Here is a 16736-nt window from a genome sequence, read left to right as displayed (position 1 = left end):
AATAACTGTTGGGAATGATGAAATGCCTATAGTTATCCTTGGGGACCCAGCCTACCCCTTAATGCCATGGCTCATGAAGCTGTACACAGGCAGCCTGGACAGTAGTCAGGAGCTGTTCAACTACAGGCTGAGCAAGTGCAGAATGGTGGTAGAATGTGCATTTGGAAGTTTAAAAGCTCGCTGGTGCAGTTTACTGACTCGGTTAGACCTCCGCGAAACCAATATTCCCATTGTTATTGCTGCTTGCTGTGTGCTCCACAATATCTGTGAGAGTAAGGGGGAGACGTTTATGGCGGGGTGGGAGGTTGAGGCAAATCAACTGGCCACTGATTATGCGCAGCCAGACACCAGGGCGGTTAGAAGAGCACAGGAGGGCGCGGTGCGCATCAGAGAAGCTTTGAAAACCAGTTTCATGACTGGCCAGGCTACGGTGTGAAAGTTCTGTTTGTTTCTCCTTGATGAAAACCCTCTGCCCCTTGGTTCACTCTACTTCCCTGTAAGCCAACCGCCCTCCCCCCTTTGATTACTGCTTGCAGAGGCAATAAAGTCATTGTTGTTTCAAATTCATGTATTCTTTATTAATTTGTCACACAAATACGGGGTAACTGCCAAGGTAGCCCAGGAGGGGTGAGGGAGGAGGGGAAGAGGGAAGGACAAGGCCAAACTGCACTTTAAAACTTATGGAATGCCAGCCTTCTGTTGCTTGGGCAGTCCTTTGGGGTGGAGTGGTTGGGTGCCCGGAGGGCCCCCCCTCACCCATCCCCCCCGCGTTCTTAGGCGTCTGGGTGAGGAGGCTATGGAACTTAGGGAGGAGGGTGGGTGGTTACACAGTGGCTGCAGTGGCGGTCTGTGCTCATGCTGCCTTTCCTGCAGCTCAACCATACACTGGAACGTATCAGTTTGATCCTCCAGTAGCCTCAGCATTGCCTCCTCTCATCATGCTGCCGCCACCTATCATCTAGCTCCTGCCACCTCTCCTCACATTCATTTTCTGCTTTCCTGGATTCTGACATTGTCTGCCTCCACGCATTCTGCTGAGCTCTTTCAGTGCGGGAGGACTGCATGAGCTCAGAGAACATTTCATCACAAGTGCGGTTTTTTTCGCCGCCTTATCTGCGCTCGCCTCTGGGATGGACATGATAGGGGGAGCATTGAAACATTTGCAGCTGCGGGAGGAAAAAAGGGAGAGTTGTATTTAAAAAGAGACATTTTAGAGAACAATGGGTAGACTGTTTCACGGTGAATGGTTTCAAACAGCAGCGCCCTCCTTTCCCATACCAAGCACCCATTGGGTTGGCCATTTAAAAGGAGGGGCTGCGGTTTTCAGGTTAACGTGCAGCACAAACCCAGCTAAACCACCCCCACCACCCAATTCTCTGGGATGATCACTTCACCCCTCCTCCCACAGCGTGACTGGTATCAGGGAAGATCCCTGCTAGACAAACGCGAACAGCTCAGCATGAACGGGCCCCTGCCCCACTGCGTGGCTAAAAGCGGGGATGATTTCTTTTCAGCCACAGGCAAACAACCCAGCAGGAACGGCCACCTCTGAATGTCCCCTTAATAACGTTCCCCTATTTCAACCAGGTGACCATGAATGATATCACTCTCCTGAGGATAACACAGAGAGATAAAGAACGGATTTTGCTTGAATGCCAGCAAACACCAGGACCATACGCTGCCATGCTTTTTTATGCCATGATTCCAGACTACATGCTACTAGCCTGGCATGGTGTAAAGTGTCCTACCATGGAGGACGGAATAAGGCTGCCCTCCCCAGAAACCTTTTGCAAAGGCTTTGGGAGTACATCCAGGAGAGCTTCTTTGAGATGTCCCTGGAGGATTTCCGCTCCATCCCCAGACTTTTCCAGTAGCTGTACTGGTCGTGAATGCATCCCAAGTCTTCAGGGAAAATTAATCATAAAACACACTTGCTTTTAAACCATGTATTATATTTACAAAGGTACATTCACCAGAGGTGCCTTCTCTGCCTTCAAGATCCAGGAGCCCGCCTTGGGAGGGTTGGGAAGGTATTGGCACCAGGGTGATAAACAGTTCCTGGCTGTCGGGGAGAACGGTTTCATCCTCCGCCTCATCATCATCATCTTCCTCGTCCCCAAAATCCTCATCCCTGTTGTGTGAGAGTCCCCCCTTGCAGGAGTCCATGTACAGGGGTGGGGTAGTGGTAGGGCCACAACCTAGAACTGCATGCAGCTCATCATAAAAGCGGCATGTCTGGAGTTCTGACCCGGAGCGGCTGTTTGCCTCTTTGGTTTTTTGGTAGCCTTGCCTGAGCTCCTTAAGTTTGACGCAGCACTGCTGTGGGTCCCTCTTATAGCCTCTGTTCTTCATGCCCTTGGAGATTTTTTCAAATATTTTGGCATTTTGTCTTTTGGAACAGAGTTCTGATAGCACGGATTCATCTCCCCATACAGCGATCAGATCTAGTACCTCCCATTTGGTCCATGCTTGAGCTCTTTTGAGATTCTGGAACTGCATGGTCACTTCTGCTGATGAGCTCTGCATGGTCACGCCACACTGGCCAAACAGGAAATGAAATTCAGAAGTTCCTGGTGCTTTTCCTGTGTACCTGGCTAGTGCATCTGAGTTGAAAGCGCTGTCCAGAGCAGTCACAATGGAGTACTCTGGGATAGCTCCCGGATGCCAATACCATCAAATTGCGTCCACGCTACCACAAATTCGAGCCAGCAATGTCGATTTCAGCGCTAATCCCCTCGTCGGGGAGGAGTACAGAAATCGATTTTAAGAGCCCTTTAGGTCAACAAAAATCGCTTTGTCGTGTGGACGGGTGCAGGGTTAAATCGATCTAACGCTGCTAAATTCGACCTAAACTCATAGTGTAGACCAGGGTTAAGAGTATGTCTACACATGCAAGTTGTATTGCTATAGCAATGCTAGTATAGTTTAAGCAGTACAACCCACCCATGTGGATACAGTTATGTCAGTATAAAAGAGCTTATATCAGTCTGTCTTATTCCTGTAAGGGAAGAGTTAAAGTTCTTTGCAGAGTCTGCATTACTCTGTTAAGATCATTCAGGACAAAGAAGAGACACAAATGCTAAATTTCTTAAAGGACTCTACTATAATTAATTTTAACTCATAAGCTAGTTACCAGAGTCACTTGTAAATTCTCAGAAAATTAATTCTGTAGGCAGAGTAAGTGCTGTACGTTTGGGGAGAAGGCAGAGTATTTTTCATACAAAACAAAGAGGTTGAGTCTCTGCTTTAGGAGCAAAATGGAACTCGATATATATGGAGTCACGATCAATATTTCCATTATGTGGTCCTGTGAAATCCACAATTCAGATGCATTTTAAAGTTTAGCTTTTGTGGCAGCCTTCGCAATCTGTGTTTTCTGGAAATGTTCACTGCTTCCAGATAGGTGCTTACTAAACATAAACTCCAGCTTCACAAGTGGGCTTGTCAACAAGACCTTGCAGATGGTGGCATTCCCCCCTCCCCTCAAAGCAAAGAACTGCAACATGCCCCCAGCAGTTTTTGTGAACACTTCCCCTTTTCAGATATGTAGTCCCACTTTCCACTCCCACTTACTGCTGCATCCCTTTTTCACCTCCTTTACCCCACTGCTTTTACCATTCCTACAGCACCCTGTCCCCAACAATGTATTACTGGTTTATAGGAACTCTGTAAAATTATTATGCATATTGTTTCTGTTTTGTTTTATATAAATAAAGAAGCAGTTACAAGGCAATCTCTATATAGGAAAGAAACTTCCTCAGTGGGTAGGTTATCCATATTATCCCCGTCACAGTTTTGGCACATTCCTCTTCCTGTGATATATCTGGCAGTGGCCATTGCTAGAGACAATACCGGACTAGATGAACCACTACTCTGATCCAGTCTGGCAATTCCTTCATGCATAGAAAAAGCCCAGAGAAGGAACAGCAAGGACTGTGGCAGGCAATAATCAAGGTGCATTAGCAAAACAAAGTGAGGGCACAGGACTGGAATAACAGGACTGTTGCAGGGTAGACGTGAGGTGCACTGGCAGAACAGTGTGTGGAAAAGCAAGCACAGTGCCTGCCTAAATTAACGTTGCCTATAGGTATTGCTATTATTCAGTCATTTCATGAACACTGAATTCTCACACTTTTTATAAAGCGTGGGCACACTTCAGTATCAAAGCACTACATGTACATGTACCCACAGAAAGCTTTTCAAAATATACATTTAGAAGTGACGAGCAAAACAAGGCAAAAAACATGCAGAACACGAATGTCAATGTGACTGAAATATCCTTTGCATAAAGTAAAACACATGTTGTGGTCCTGCGGGCTAATAGGAAACTGGTACCTGGAAGTAGCATCTTATTTTAATATACTGGCAAATGGGGCTTATTAATGTGTTCATCAAGTGACTGTAGAGAAATTACATCACCATGGACACACCCAAAACTTGTCCTTATGCTCCTGAACTGTGTGGTTTGTCAAGCAACTATTTCTCATAATATTCTTTCGTAGTTACAGACATTATCATTTTTGCCTATGAAATACTGTGCAGGAGCTCTGCAGCCCTTATTGCAGTTGTACTGATAGGTTGAGAGACTGCTAAGATGTAGTAGAGTCTGTTGGCCACAGTGCAGACTACGGGAGCGTGAATTGCAGCTCATGGTAAAGTGTTGTGCTGTAACTGCCGGGCATAGACCCTGCTAATGTGAACTAAAAGGTACCTAGTTTACATTAAGGTGGTCCCATTAGTCCCTTTTAGTTCACACTACCAGGGCCTACACAGGGCAGTTACAGGGCAATACTTTGCATAGTTCAATTCATGCCCCCATAGTCTGCACTGCGGGGCCGTGTAGACAAGCCCTTAAATGCCACTGATGGCTTGAGGGCTTTTTCACATGTATTTGACCCCTGTTGTATTTGGCAGTGTGTTCTGAGCCCTGGTCTACGTCACAAAATTACTTCGGTATAACTACGTCACTCAGGGGTGTGAATAATCCACACCCCTGAACAATGTAGTTATACCTACCTAAGCTGCACTGTAGACAGACTATGTTGGTGGGAGAACCTCTCCCGCCGATATAGCCATTGCCTCTTGCAGAGGTGGATTAGCTAAACCGATGGGAGAAGCTCTCTACCGTCAGTTTAGAGCAGGGGTGGGCAAACTTTTTGGCCTGAGGGCCACATCGGGGTTGCAAAACTATATGGAGGGCCGGGTAGGGAAGGCTGTACCCCCGTCCCTATCTGCCCCCTCCCACTTCCCGCCCCCTGACTGCCCCTCCTCAGAATCCCTGACCCATGCAACCCCCCCCAACTCCTTGTCCCCTGACCGCCGCCTCCTGTGACCCCCGCCCCTAACTGCCCCACGATGACCCCACCCCCTATCGAACCCTCCCTGTCCCCTGACTGCCCCGTCCCCATCCACACCCCCGTCCCCTGACAGGCCCCCTGGGACTCCCATGCCTATCCAAGCCTCCCTGTTCTCCATCCCCTGACTGCCCACCCCAAAACCCCCGCCCCATCCAACCGCCCCCTGCTCCCTGTCTCCTGACTGCCCACCCCAGAACCCCTAACCCATCCAACCCCCCCTGCTCCCTGACTGCCCCCCCAAAAACCCCTGACCCCTCCAACCACTCCCTGTCCCCTGACTGCCCCCAGGGACCCCCCGCCCCCTTACCATGCCGGAGCCAGCCACACTGTTGTGCTGCCCGGCAAGAGCGGCAGGCCAGCGCGCTGGCGGCACGGTGCGCGGAGGCTGCAGGGGAGGGGGGACAGCAGGGGAGGGGCCGGGGGCTAGCCTCCCTGGCCAGGAGTTCAGGGGCCAGGCAGGATGGTCCCGTAGTTTGCCCACCTCTGGTTTAGAGCATCTCCATTAAAGAGTTATAGTGGCGCAGCTGCATCGGTGCAGTTGCACTGATGCAGCATTTTAAGTGTAGACATGCCTTGAATATTCCTGTCATAAGGCATTTGTAGAATGTATTTTAAAATAACACTTTAAATTCATTTGGCAGTTTTCAGGGTTTGTCTACATAGGGATACTCAGAAAAATTAATCTGTATTAACTGAAGATGTAAATTTAAATTGGATTAAACTGCATTAAGCCCCAATTCGGATTTTCTTACTCAGAACTGAAGTGGTCTTAATTCAGTTTAATTTAATTCACTTCCAAAGTGAATTTAAACCAGTGGTTCTCAACCAGTGGTACACATACCCTGTGGCTATGCAGTGGTCTTCCAGGGAGTACATAAACTAATCTAGATATTTGTCTAATTTTACAACAGGATTACATAAAAAGCACCAGCCAAGTCAGTACAAACTAAAATTTCATACAGACAGTGACTTATTTATACTGCTCTATATACTGAAATATAAACACAATATCTATATTCCAGTTGATTTGTTTTATAATTATATGGTAAAAATGAGAAAGTAAGCAATTTTTCAGTAATAGTGCACTGTGACGCTTTTATATTTTTATGTCTGATTTTGTAAGCAAATTGTGAGGTGAAACTTGCGGGGGTACGCAAGACAAATCAGACTCCTGAAAGGAGTACAGTAGTCTAGAAAGGTTGAGAGCCACTGGTTTAAACAATCCATTAAAAAAGTTAATTAACCTTTTTGTACTTTTCATTGTCTGTTTTCTTTATGAAAATCAATTTTAAATACCTCATCACAAAAAATAGATAATTCAGATTAACCTTCCTGAGAGTCTCCATGTAGCCCACAGCATACTGCTAGTGGCCACCGTCTTTCTGACAAGTGACGCTGGCAGGGTTAGAAGCACAGTTGAAAGCAGTATCTATGTACTCAGCATTCATACTGGTTTAAGTATCAGAAGGACTTTTTAAATAAGGACTAAATCCCCATCTGGTGTAAATTTGTGTAGCTCCATCTCTTCAGTGGAACTATGCTAGTTGACACTAGTTGAGAATGTACCCCTTGCTATTTTAAATGAAATGTCTAAAACCCTAATGAGCAAACCCATACTCACATGAGTAGCCCTTAGTCATTTAATTGAAATCAAGATCTACTAATGTAAGTAAGGGAATTGTAAGATAAACATTGCACAGAAATGATCTTTTCCTGACTGTTAGTATCCATTGCTATTTAATACTGTTTTATTGTCTCTGGTGCTGGGTTCCCACCTGCTTGGTGTCACCAATGTCCTTGTTTAAGCAAATTGGTTGCCATAGCAGTAGACTCAGAAATGCTAACTTTGAATATTTTGAGCCAGATTCTGATCTCATTTCTACTGGTATAAATTTGAAGTGACTTCATTGTCTTCAGTGGTGTTACTCCAGACAAAATCAGAGTAGCTAAAAGCAGAATGTGATCCACTATTTCTCTAAATGTTGGATTGAGCCAGTACTGGCTGGTACAATGTAGTAATATTGTATTTCTCTGGCAGGACTATTGGTCTAAAGAAAAATGTAAGTCTCTAGCCCTTTACAGTTGCAAAATAAAACCCTTCTGTCTGTGACCCAGTGCAGCACTTTCTACCTTGAATCTGCAAAAACAGGTTGAAACAAACAGCTACAATTATCTTAATATGCCATTAACTTTAAAATTAACTATTTTGCTGCTCATTATTTCAGCAGGACCATGCAGGTACTCCAGTGAGTAGAATTTGGGATTGTAGGTAGCACACAGTTGAGGTGGACGGCCACCACAATTTTATTCCATCTGACCCCTACAATTCACCATTTTTAGCTTCTCACCATGTAAACTTTCAGAAGGTATGTTGGGCAAAATAGATGCTGTTTGCCTTTGAATATTCCTATAGCAAAATCCAGATGCTTTTGATTGGCATCTATTTGTTGGAGAGGTTTCCTGCAACCAAGATGCCCAGCTTTATCTGTTGAAAAACAGGGTGTCAGCCAAAATGCTGAGGTTTTGCTATTCAAATGCAGCTCTTTTAAACCAAGCCATTGACAGTGGAGTTGCTTTGGAAAGCTTGGGATCATTGTTCCATTTCCTGCTTTCCCTTCAGAATGTCAGCATGGAGACATGCTTTGCATGTTGCTTACACAAGGGACTATGAAGTCTCTTTCAAGAAAAAAAATGCATTTTCAAAAGCTAGCCGTTTATTCACCAAGTAACTCAATCCATTACAGAATCGGTGGCCTTTAGTGATTGGCAGCCCCTAAAGGAATCTTCAGCAGAGGCAGGTGGTAGGAGCTGAAGATTCAGAAGCAATTCGTTTATTGAATTTAATACTTGGTGATTAATAATACATTTTAATTAGCAGGCATCCATGCCTGAAGGTCTCTCAGTATCTTAACAGAATAACTAAAAACAGAACTGCAATCAAATAAAGGCAATATGCTTGTTTTCTTTTAAAAAAACACAATAGCAAGAGCCTAGGGTAGTGAACCTCCCCATCCAGTCATATACATTAAACAAACAACCAGAATGAAAAGGACACCAGAAAGGATTTGAACTGTTGCCCTAGTTGTGCTTTACAGCATATCCATTGGAAGAGCATTCCATCTGCAAGCCCTCAAAGGGACAGGCTGCCCATCTTTACTCCCTCCTGATATTCTGTAAAGAGTTCTTATGAGTCAAATATTAACTATCTGTCTTAAAACTCATGCCATTGGTGCTAGGGCCTGTTTCAGGTTCTCACAATGCTTCAGAACACTGACAATGTGGAGTGTCCCTGATAACTGGAGCAGGGTTGCCTCTCTCTTCTTGAAATTCACAGGATGCTCATAATTTTCAGAGATTTGATCCAATATCCAGTGATCCTAAGAAGAGGGGACAGTTAAAATTCTGAATGCATTTTGGGCATCGTGACTCACTATATCAATGTGATTACTTCTGCTATGGTAACGTCACAGGAAGGCACAAATGTCTTTAGGGAACACTCAAGACCCCGATATCTCCAATTTGGTGCAGTTTAGTGGTTCTTTTTAGTGCCAACAGAACATGAAAATCAAACTTGGAAAAAATCTGTCCATGTTAAATCCTCAAAAAATGCCTATACTCCATTGTGTTTGGGGTACAATATAACCTCTTTTATGCACTGGTCTTGGTGGGCTGTCACTGAAATCTTTGGATGATTAAGTGCACCAGCATGCAGCTTTCCAAGTTTTTTTGGAAAGCACTTTGAAATCCTCATGTGAAAGGCACTGGAAAAGGGCAAAGAGTTGTTTTATTTACCTTAATTTATTGTAGTGAAGTGAAGTATATAGTTTAAAACATGGAATCTTCTCTCTAGGACAGAATGTTATTGTCATAGTCGCAGGAGCCAATTTGCTTTTGGATTCTGAAGACCTGAAGAGGGCTGCTAATGCCATTTGCAAGGCCAAAGTGATCATCTGCCAGCTAGAAATAACACCTGCTATTTCTCTGGAAGCCCTAAAAATGGCACACTCCAATGGAGGTAATTTACCTTAAGCATTCATCCATTAGGTTAATGCTTTTACATCTTCGTCTTGGTCTCTGCAAAAGCTTTCTTCATGGTTTCTGCAAACCATTTTAATTTCTGTCACACCAGCCTGTAGTACAGGTGAAGCAGTGACCACAACTTCATGCCACTCTAATAAAACCTAAATTAAAATTTAAAATATCTCAATGCATATCATGGCAGACAAACATCCGCATAATCTCATTTTGTGTAAACCTCCCTTATCTAGCCTCCTTGTGTGATGCTGTCTTTGCCTGTATTGTGTAATGTCTTGTCATATCTAACCAAGATTGTAATAAACTCAAGGCAGGGAGTAGGACTATGGACCTGATTCTGATCTCACATCAGTACAAAACAGGAGTAGTTCAGTTAAAGTAAATGGAGCTACGTTTATGTAAAATGTATGTAATAAATTCAGAATTAGGCTTATGTCTCTATTCTTTCAGTACAGCACCATTCATACCTGTGGTGCTATATACGACTATTAAAAATAATAAAATTCCATAAAGTCTCTGATAATTTACTGATTTAGCAACAATTCCATGTGTATTCAGTGTATTTGGCATGTTGCCATAGAATGGATAATGTCACAGGCAGGAATTTACATCTAATCGTTACTGTGCCTTTCAGTGCAGATTATTTTGTGACAGTGGATTTCTATACTGAAGAAGCATATGGATAAAAGCTATTATTCTTTTCCTAGAGAATGGAGTTTCAGTATTGGTGTGATGTTTTGTTTGTTTGTAGCACTTTCAACTACACTAGCTTATCCACCACAACAATTTAAACAATACTGAGTGAAAGGTTAAGCGATTTTTGTTCTCATTTTACCCACTGGGAAACTGAGCCTGTAAGGTTACAGTAAATGACTTAGCTAAAGTCACACAGCAGTTCAGTGACAGAGCTGGGATTAGAATTCAGGATTTCCTTGCTCCTAGCCCCAGCTTCTTGCTACCAAATCATGATACCTTAAGTTTAGAACAGAGGTTCTCAGACTGTGGATCAGGACCCCAAAGTGGGTCATGAGCCCTTTTTAACAGGGTTGCCCGGGCTGGCGTTAGATTTGCTGGGGCTCGGGGCGGAAGCTGAAGCCCAAGCCCTGCCACCTGGGGCCAAAGCTGAAGCCTGAGGACTTCAGCTCTGGGTGGCAGGGCTCAGGTTACAGGCCCCCTGCATGGGGCTGAAGCCCTTTGGCTTTGGCCCCCTGCCCAGGGGGAGGGGTTTGGGTTTTGCCTTTGGGCCCCCCCGCAGGGCAGGAGGGCTCCAGCTTCGGTCCCCCCTCCCAGGATTGTGTAGTAATTTTTGTTGTCAGAAGGAGATCACAGTGCAATGAAGTTTGAGAACCCCTGGTTTAGAAAGATTTGAGGACCTGATTCTCCACTGCCTTGTACCTCTTGAGGTCATCTATACCAGTGCAAAGTTGGTTTAAAATGTTATCATAGGTGTAAGTGAGGAGAGAAATCAGATTTAGTGGCATTTTAAACACATTTTGCATATACTTTGCACTGCTTAAACAACTGTGTAAAGTGCAAGATGGGAGAATCTGGCCCTGAAACTTCAATTGTTATAAGTGTTTATGGATATCATTAATAGGATTGTGCACATTGGAACAAAAATCCACATAATAGTATCATGAATTCAAAATTATTTTGATACAAAGATGAATTACATGAGTTTGTTTGTGACTCCTTCCCACCTCTACATTTGGTTTATCAATCAGAAAACTTTTGTGAGACCCAAGTGCTTTCCAAATTGCAGTTTAACATCTGTTTTGGTAGTCCAACACGATCCCCTACAGTTTCTTAACTTGGATCTATCTCCACCGTGGAAGCCTGTCTTCTCAGCCCATTTTGGCTGCTGCTCTGAGACAAGTGTCACACGACTCCCTATAAGCCACTAGGGCAGGCGTAGGACATTCTCCCAACAGAAAAACCTCATGTTGCGTGACTGCAAAATATCTTCAAAGGGGCCCTCTGACATACCTTATTCTCAAAATTTAACCTATCTTAAAAATGTGAAATCTAATGGGGAATGTTTTTCTGGTTTCTAAATCAATATATTTGGGAAATTAAATAGTGGCTGCTAATTACACATTACCCTCTCAGTGTTGTAGAGCCAACTAGAAAACTGAGTACAAGTTAACTGCCAAACACCATTCCCAGTAATGTGCTGACATCATGGATGACAAGTTAAGAAGCCAGAGCCATGCTGCTTGATCTCCATTAAAAAACAAAACCAAACAAAAGCTCATAGAGTAGAAAAAAAATCCATTTTACCAAATACAAAAGGACAAAGCATGGGAAGAAGTTTTCTCTGAGACCTTGAATTTAAGCCTTGACAGTTTTATAATTGTAATTATTTATAATGTTTCTGTCAAACAGGTTCCTTTGCTTTGAAATAAATATATGCAGACCAGAACCAACATGCATAATTTCATCAATTATACAGCAGCAGCTTTTTAGCATGCCAGTCACCAGCTGTATTATCATGACAGCATAGGCATGGGGCAATCTGAACAGGCAGTCCCCAAAATTTATCCTCTTAAATATTTTAACAATGATAAATGCGGGGGTGGGGGAATGTTTCTTTTAGGCTAATGTAAACGTTAGCTTTTTTCCATTTTTTTCTGCAGATAAATTTTATTTTTCAGATAATTCTGTTATCCTTGGAAGACCTCAGTTATTTAGGGAATACCTGGAATACATGAGAGAAGGGGATTTTTTTAAGGTCTTTACTGACTGCACTTTATCCAAATGGTCAAAGTTATTTAGTGTAGTGGTTAAAACAGTGGACTTGAAGTCAGAACTCCTGGGTTGTGGTGTCAACTCTGCCACTGACTCAATGTGTGATCCTGATCAAATCATTTTACTTCTCTGTATCTCCTTAAGCTAAGAGATGAGTCTCTGACAAAGGAGAAATGGAGTGTTTCACTATTAAATGGAAGTGTGAAAAAACAACACGTTGAATGGGCCAGCAAAGACTATGCCTATGTCTACTCTGCACTCTCATCAGTAAAACTTTTGTCTGTCAGGGATGTGAAAAACACACACACCAAGACTGACAAAAGTTTTACCAACGAAAAGCACCAATGCGGACAGCCCTTTGTCAGCAGGAGTCACTCTCCTGCCAACAAAACTACCGCCCCTCATTGCGGGTGGGTTGGTTTTTTTTTGTTTGTTTTTTTTGTCAGCAGGAGAGCTCTGTCCTGCCGATAAAGAGCGGCTACACTGTGTACCTTACAGCGGCACGGCTGTAGCAGCACAGCTGTGCCGCTGTAAAGTACACAGTGTAGACATAGCCTTAGCAACATTAGGCAGTACAATGTGTCAGCTAGAGACAGGAGCAGCCTTAGGACTGATACTGTTCTGAGCCTTCAGTCTGGAATTGTTGTGCAGTCAAACCTTTGCTAATATGTGGGCCAACTCTGCCATAGATAATATGCTGCACATCGGCAAATGCTCTGTACAGTCAAATCTAAGTAAATGTTTTGCTTTATAACACTGTGGAATCTTAAACCCATCCTGACTGTCAGTTGTTTCCCGTGGTTTAGCCTGCAGCACCCTCATGTATAATGCAATACTATATGTTAGGAAGGACACTAGACTATTTTTGTTTAACACATGCACATCCAGATGCCTCAAATCTCTGTTTTGAATTTGGTGCTTTTTTGTTTTTGTTTTTTAATTAAAAGGAATAAGAAAAAGGGGGTGAGGATGGATGGAGGCCTAGGAGCCCTATTTTTCCATTCAGTGAATCTCACTTGTATTGGTTTTTTAGGGTACAGATGGAAAAGATTGGTTTTCCCAATGTCTCTGGTCGTTAAAGATTCCATGACAGTTTGTACAAGAGCAAGGGTGCCTCTGATCTATCCTAGTTAGACTCCGTCTTGAGGAACTATATTAAGTGTGCATAAATTCCCCTGAAAGTTTGACCTGAATACTGTATTCTTCCTTTTAACTGCTGTCTAATGTTGCTGTGTGCTGTTAAACTGCTGCCATGTCCCTTCCCAGAGGTGGCTCCATTTCAGTGGGGAGTGCAGTTCTTCCTACGTTTGAAAAGTCTGTGAGGATCCCAAAGTGCCTTGGAGATGATGGACAATATAAAATGGAAGTTGTTAATATCAGGCCCATTAATGCTGTGTTGGAAGAGAATTGTGATGCAGTTCTCTATGGATGGAAATGTATCCAGCTGGGGGTTTGCAAGACTTTCCTTATAATTCCTGTTCCTGGTTGCTGCAGGCCAGAGCTGAGCAAGCACACTGGGACTGAGCGCACAGGGAGGTTGTGAAGATTGGGAGTGGTGGGAGAAAGATTAGGACAGGAAGTTCACAGGGTTGAGACTAGAAATGAGTGGACAAAGAGTCTAGGACTGGGATGAAAAGGCTGCGGAATGGAGACTAACTCCAGCTAGGTAAGGAGAACAAGGCTGAAATGGGGCAGGCCGAGGATGGAGAAGAGACAGGACTGGGGATAAGGGGTTAAGCTTGCAGGGAATGGGCAGAAGAGTCTGTGCCCACTAGATGCACTCCCTCCAGAGCCTGCAATGGCACCCGAGATTCCTGAGTCTTACATTCCTCTGCTGTCAGCGAATATCTGTGAAACCCACTGGCAAAGTGTTCCATGCCCCTTTAGTGCTGGTCCACATAAAGGATAACAAACTATTACTGCTATTAGTTACTCTGTTAGCTCAAATGGCAGAGGTCTGTGCAGTGGATCTAGAAGTTCCAGTCCTGCTGATGATCTACGTGAGTATCTTAATATGATGCCAGATGATGGCATTTCTGTTTTCATTTTGCTTTTTAAAAAAATACTAGGAAATTACGTACAAAACCAGTGTCGATAGAACATTATTAAAGTGGCAAAGACAAGCACTCAAAATTAAGAAAAACTATGAAAAAAATGTGATAATATAATTAGACTGTATCATAAATCAGATGCACAAGGGGGCTGAATTAAGGCTGCACAGGCAAGGCTACTTCTAGCATTTCCTGACTTCTGAGTGCTTGATTTTGCAACTTCAGTAACATTCTTGTAATGTAGTTGTTTTGTCTGCAACAGCGTTTTCAAATGATAAGAAGATAGAGAGGAATTGTGAAGTTGAAAAGTGGTCACGGGCCTAAATTTTCAAATCTTGAGTGTCTAAAGTTCAGCTTCTACATTCATATTTATTCATATTACTGAAGTTTCTGATCACCTGAAGCTTCTGTTCAAATAAATGGGATTCATAAGTGCTGGCATGTCTGAAATTCAGGCTGTTATGCTCAGGTGCCTAAATATAGATTTAAGAGCCAGACTTGCAAGTTTGAAAACTTTTGTCATGAATATAAGTAAAATTTCTAATCTAAGAGGTTATGTTTCATATGGAAGAAGGGATGATCTTATAGCTAAGGAACAGATGTATTAACCAGGAGATTGGCAGAACAAGGAACCCATAGATTTATGTGTTACATTGGGTAGTCACTTACACTCTACTGATATGGCAAACCTATTCTAGTGTAGACGAGGCCTGAGGCTTTGTCTAGAGTAAGTTTAAAGGCAAGTTGTTAGGAGGTATTAGCTAACACACTTCGACAGGTTTTAACCAAGATATCATCTCCACCAGCTATACTAGTGTTGGAACGTTAGCTAACACCTCCTAACACTTTAAAATTGTAGTCTAGACAAAGCCTTCGTCACTCTGTGTCCCAGTTTCCTCCTGTGTAAAATGAAGATTACAATGCTCACCTTCCTCCCAGGAAGTTCTGAGGCTAAATCAAAGTTAGTAAAGCTCATGTTAGTAAATATTCAGAGGGAAGACACTCCACAAATGAAATGATTTATATTAGATATCTACATTTAGATTATTTTTTTTGGTTAAAAAATCTTTTGAATACAGCTTGAATCTTGCCTAATGCTCTCCTCTCATTTTCCCCTAACAGCAGATGAATGAATGTCAGTTTGGAGGGTTTATATATTTTTCTGTAATACAATTAAGAAAATGGTTAAATACTTTGTAAAATGAAAAAACAGGGTTTTTCTGGGTTTTGTGTGTCTGTGAATAGATTCATAGATATTAAGGTCAGAAGGGACTATTATGATCATCTAGTCTGACCTCCTGCACAATGCAGGCCACAGAATCTCACCCACCCAGTCCTGTGATAAACCTCCCACCTCTGAGCCATTGATGTCTTCAAATCATGGTTTAAAGACTTCAAGGTGCAGAGAATCCTCCAGCAAGTGACCCGTGCCCCATGCTACAGAGGAAGGCGAAAAACCCCCAGGGCCTCTTCCAATCTGCCTTGGAGGAAAATTCCTTCCCGACCCCAAATATGGCGATCAGCTGAACCCTGAGTATATGGGCAAGGTTCACCAGCCAGATACCCAGGAAAGAATTCTCTGTAGTAACTCAGATCCCACCCCATCTAACATCCCATCACAGGCCATTGGGCCTATTTACCATGAATATTTAGAGATCAATTAATTGCCAGAATCATATTATCCCATCATACCATCTCCTCCATAAACTTATCGAGTTTAATCTTAAAGCCAGATAGGTCTTTTGCCCCCGCTGCTTCCCTTGGAAGGCTATTCCAAAACTTCACTCCTCTGACGATTAGAAACCTTTGTCTAATTTCAAGTCTAAACTTCCCGATGACCAGTTTATATCCATTTGTTCTTGTGTCCACATTGGTACTGAGCTTAAATAATTCCTCTCCCTCTCTGGTATTTATCCCTCTGATATATTTATAGAGAGCAATCATATCTCCCCTCAGCCTTCTTTTGGTTAGACTAAACAAGCCAAGCTCCTTGAGTCTCCTTTCATAAGACAGGTTTTCCATTTGTAGTTTGCATATCTGTGGGGAGAAGACGAGGAGCTGAAATGTATTAGCTGCAGTAGGGAGTTTGGGGTTCCAGGCAGTGGTTTGTAAATGTATTATGCAAAAATGCCATTGATTTAGACACCTTTTTCCATTCTGTTGCAGTGAAGACCTTATTTAATCCTGCTCCAGCTCATGCTGAACTAGATCCACAATTTTACACCCATGCCGACATCTTCTGTTGCAACGAAAGTGAGGTAATGGCCAGCTGTCATGTTAGAGAACAGTGACGTGGACAGTGAAACTTAAAAGGGAGTCCGTCTCCAGGGACTCTTGGCCCCAAGTCCAGTGAGGAAGGAGGAATACTTCGCTTCACTGTTGAATAACCCTTCTAGAAAGCACTTGAAGTAGAATTAATAGGCTCCCAAGAGAGCTGAGGCCAGCCCTTCTTGGCCATAAGGTGGGTTACCAAGAGGGGAGTGGATGAGTGAACACGAGATCCATAAATGAAACACTCTTAAAATGTGTTTTGCTCTAAATGGTA

General features: G+C 43.2%; 1 protein-coding gene across 2 annotated transcripts in view; it reads left to right on the top strand.

The window, feature by feature from the left end:
• Positions 1-16736, top strand: part of RBKS (ribokinase) — a 104665-nt gene that overhangs the window by 53640 nt on the left and 34289 nt on the right. The window contains exons 5-6 of one of the 2 annotated variants that reach the window (XM_074949126.1): positions 9208-9372; positions 16358-16449. In XM_074949126.1, the coding sequence (XP_074805227.1) occupies positions 9208-9372; positions 16358-16449 (257 nt within the window). The remainder of the gene's footprint in view (positions 1-9207; positions 9373-16357; positions 16450-16736) is intronic. The other variant, XM_074949127.1, reaches the window with a different exon arrangement.

This window comes from Natator depressus, chromosome 3, assembly GCF_965152275.1.
Source record: "Natator depressus isolate rNatDep1 chromosome 3, rNatDep2.hap1, whole genome shotgun sequence".
Taxonomy (NCBI): Eukaryota; Metazoa; Chordata; order Testudines; family Cheloniidae; genus Natator; species Natator depressus.
Note: the sequence above shows the minus strand (reverse complement) of the source record. Positions and strands in the feature narration are given on the sequence as shown.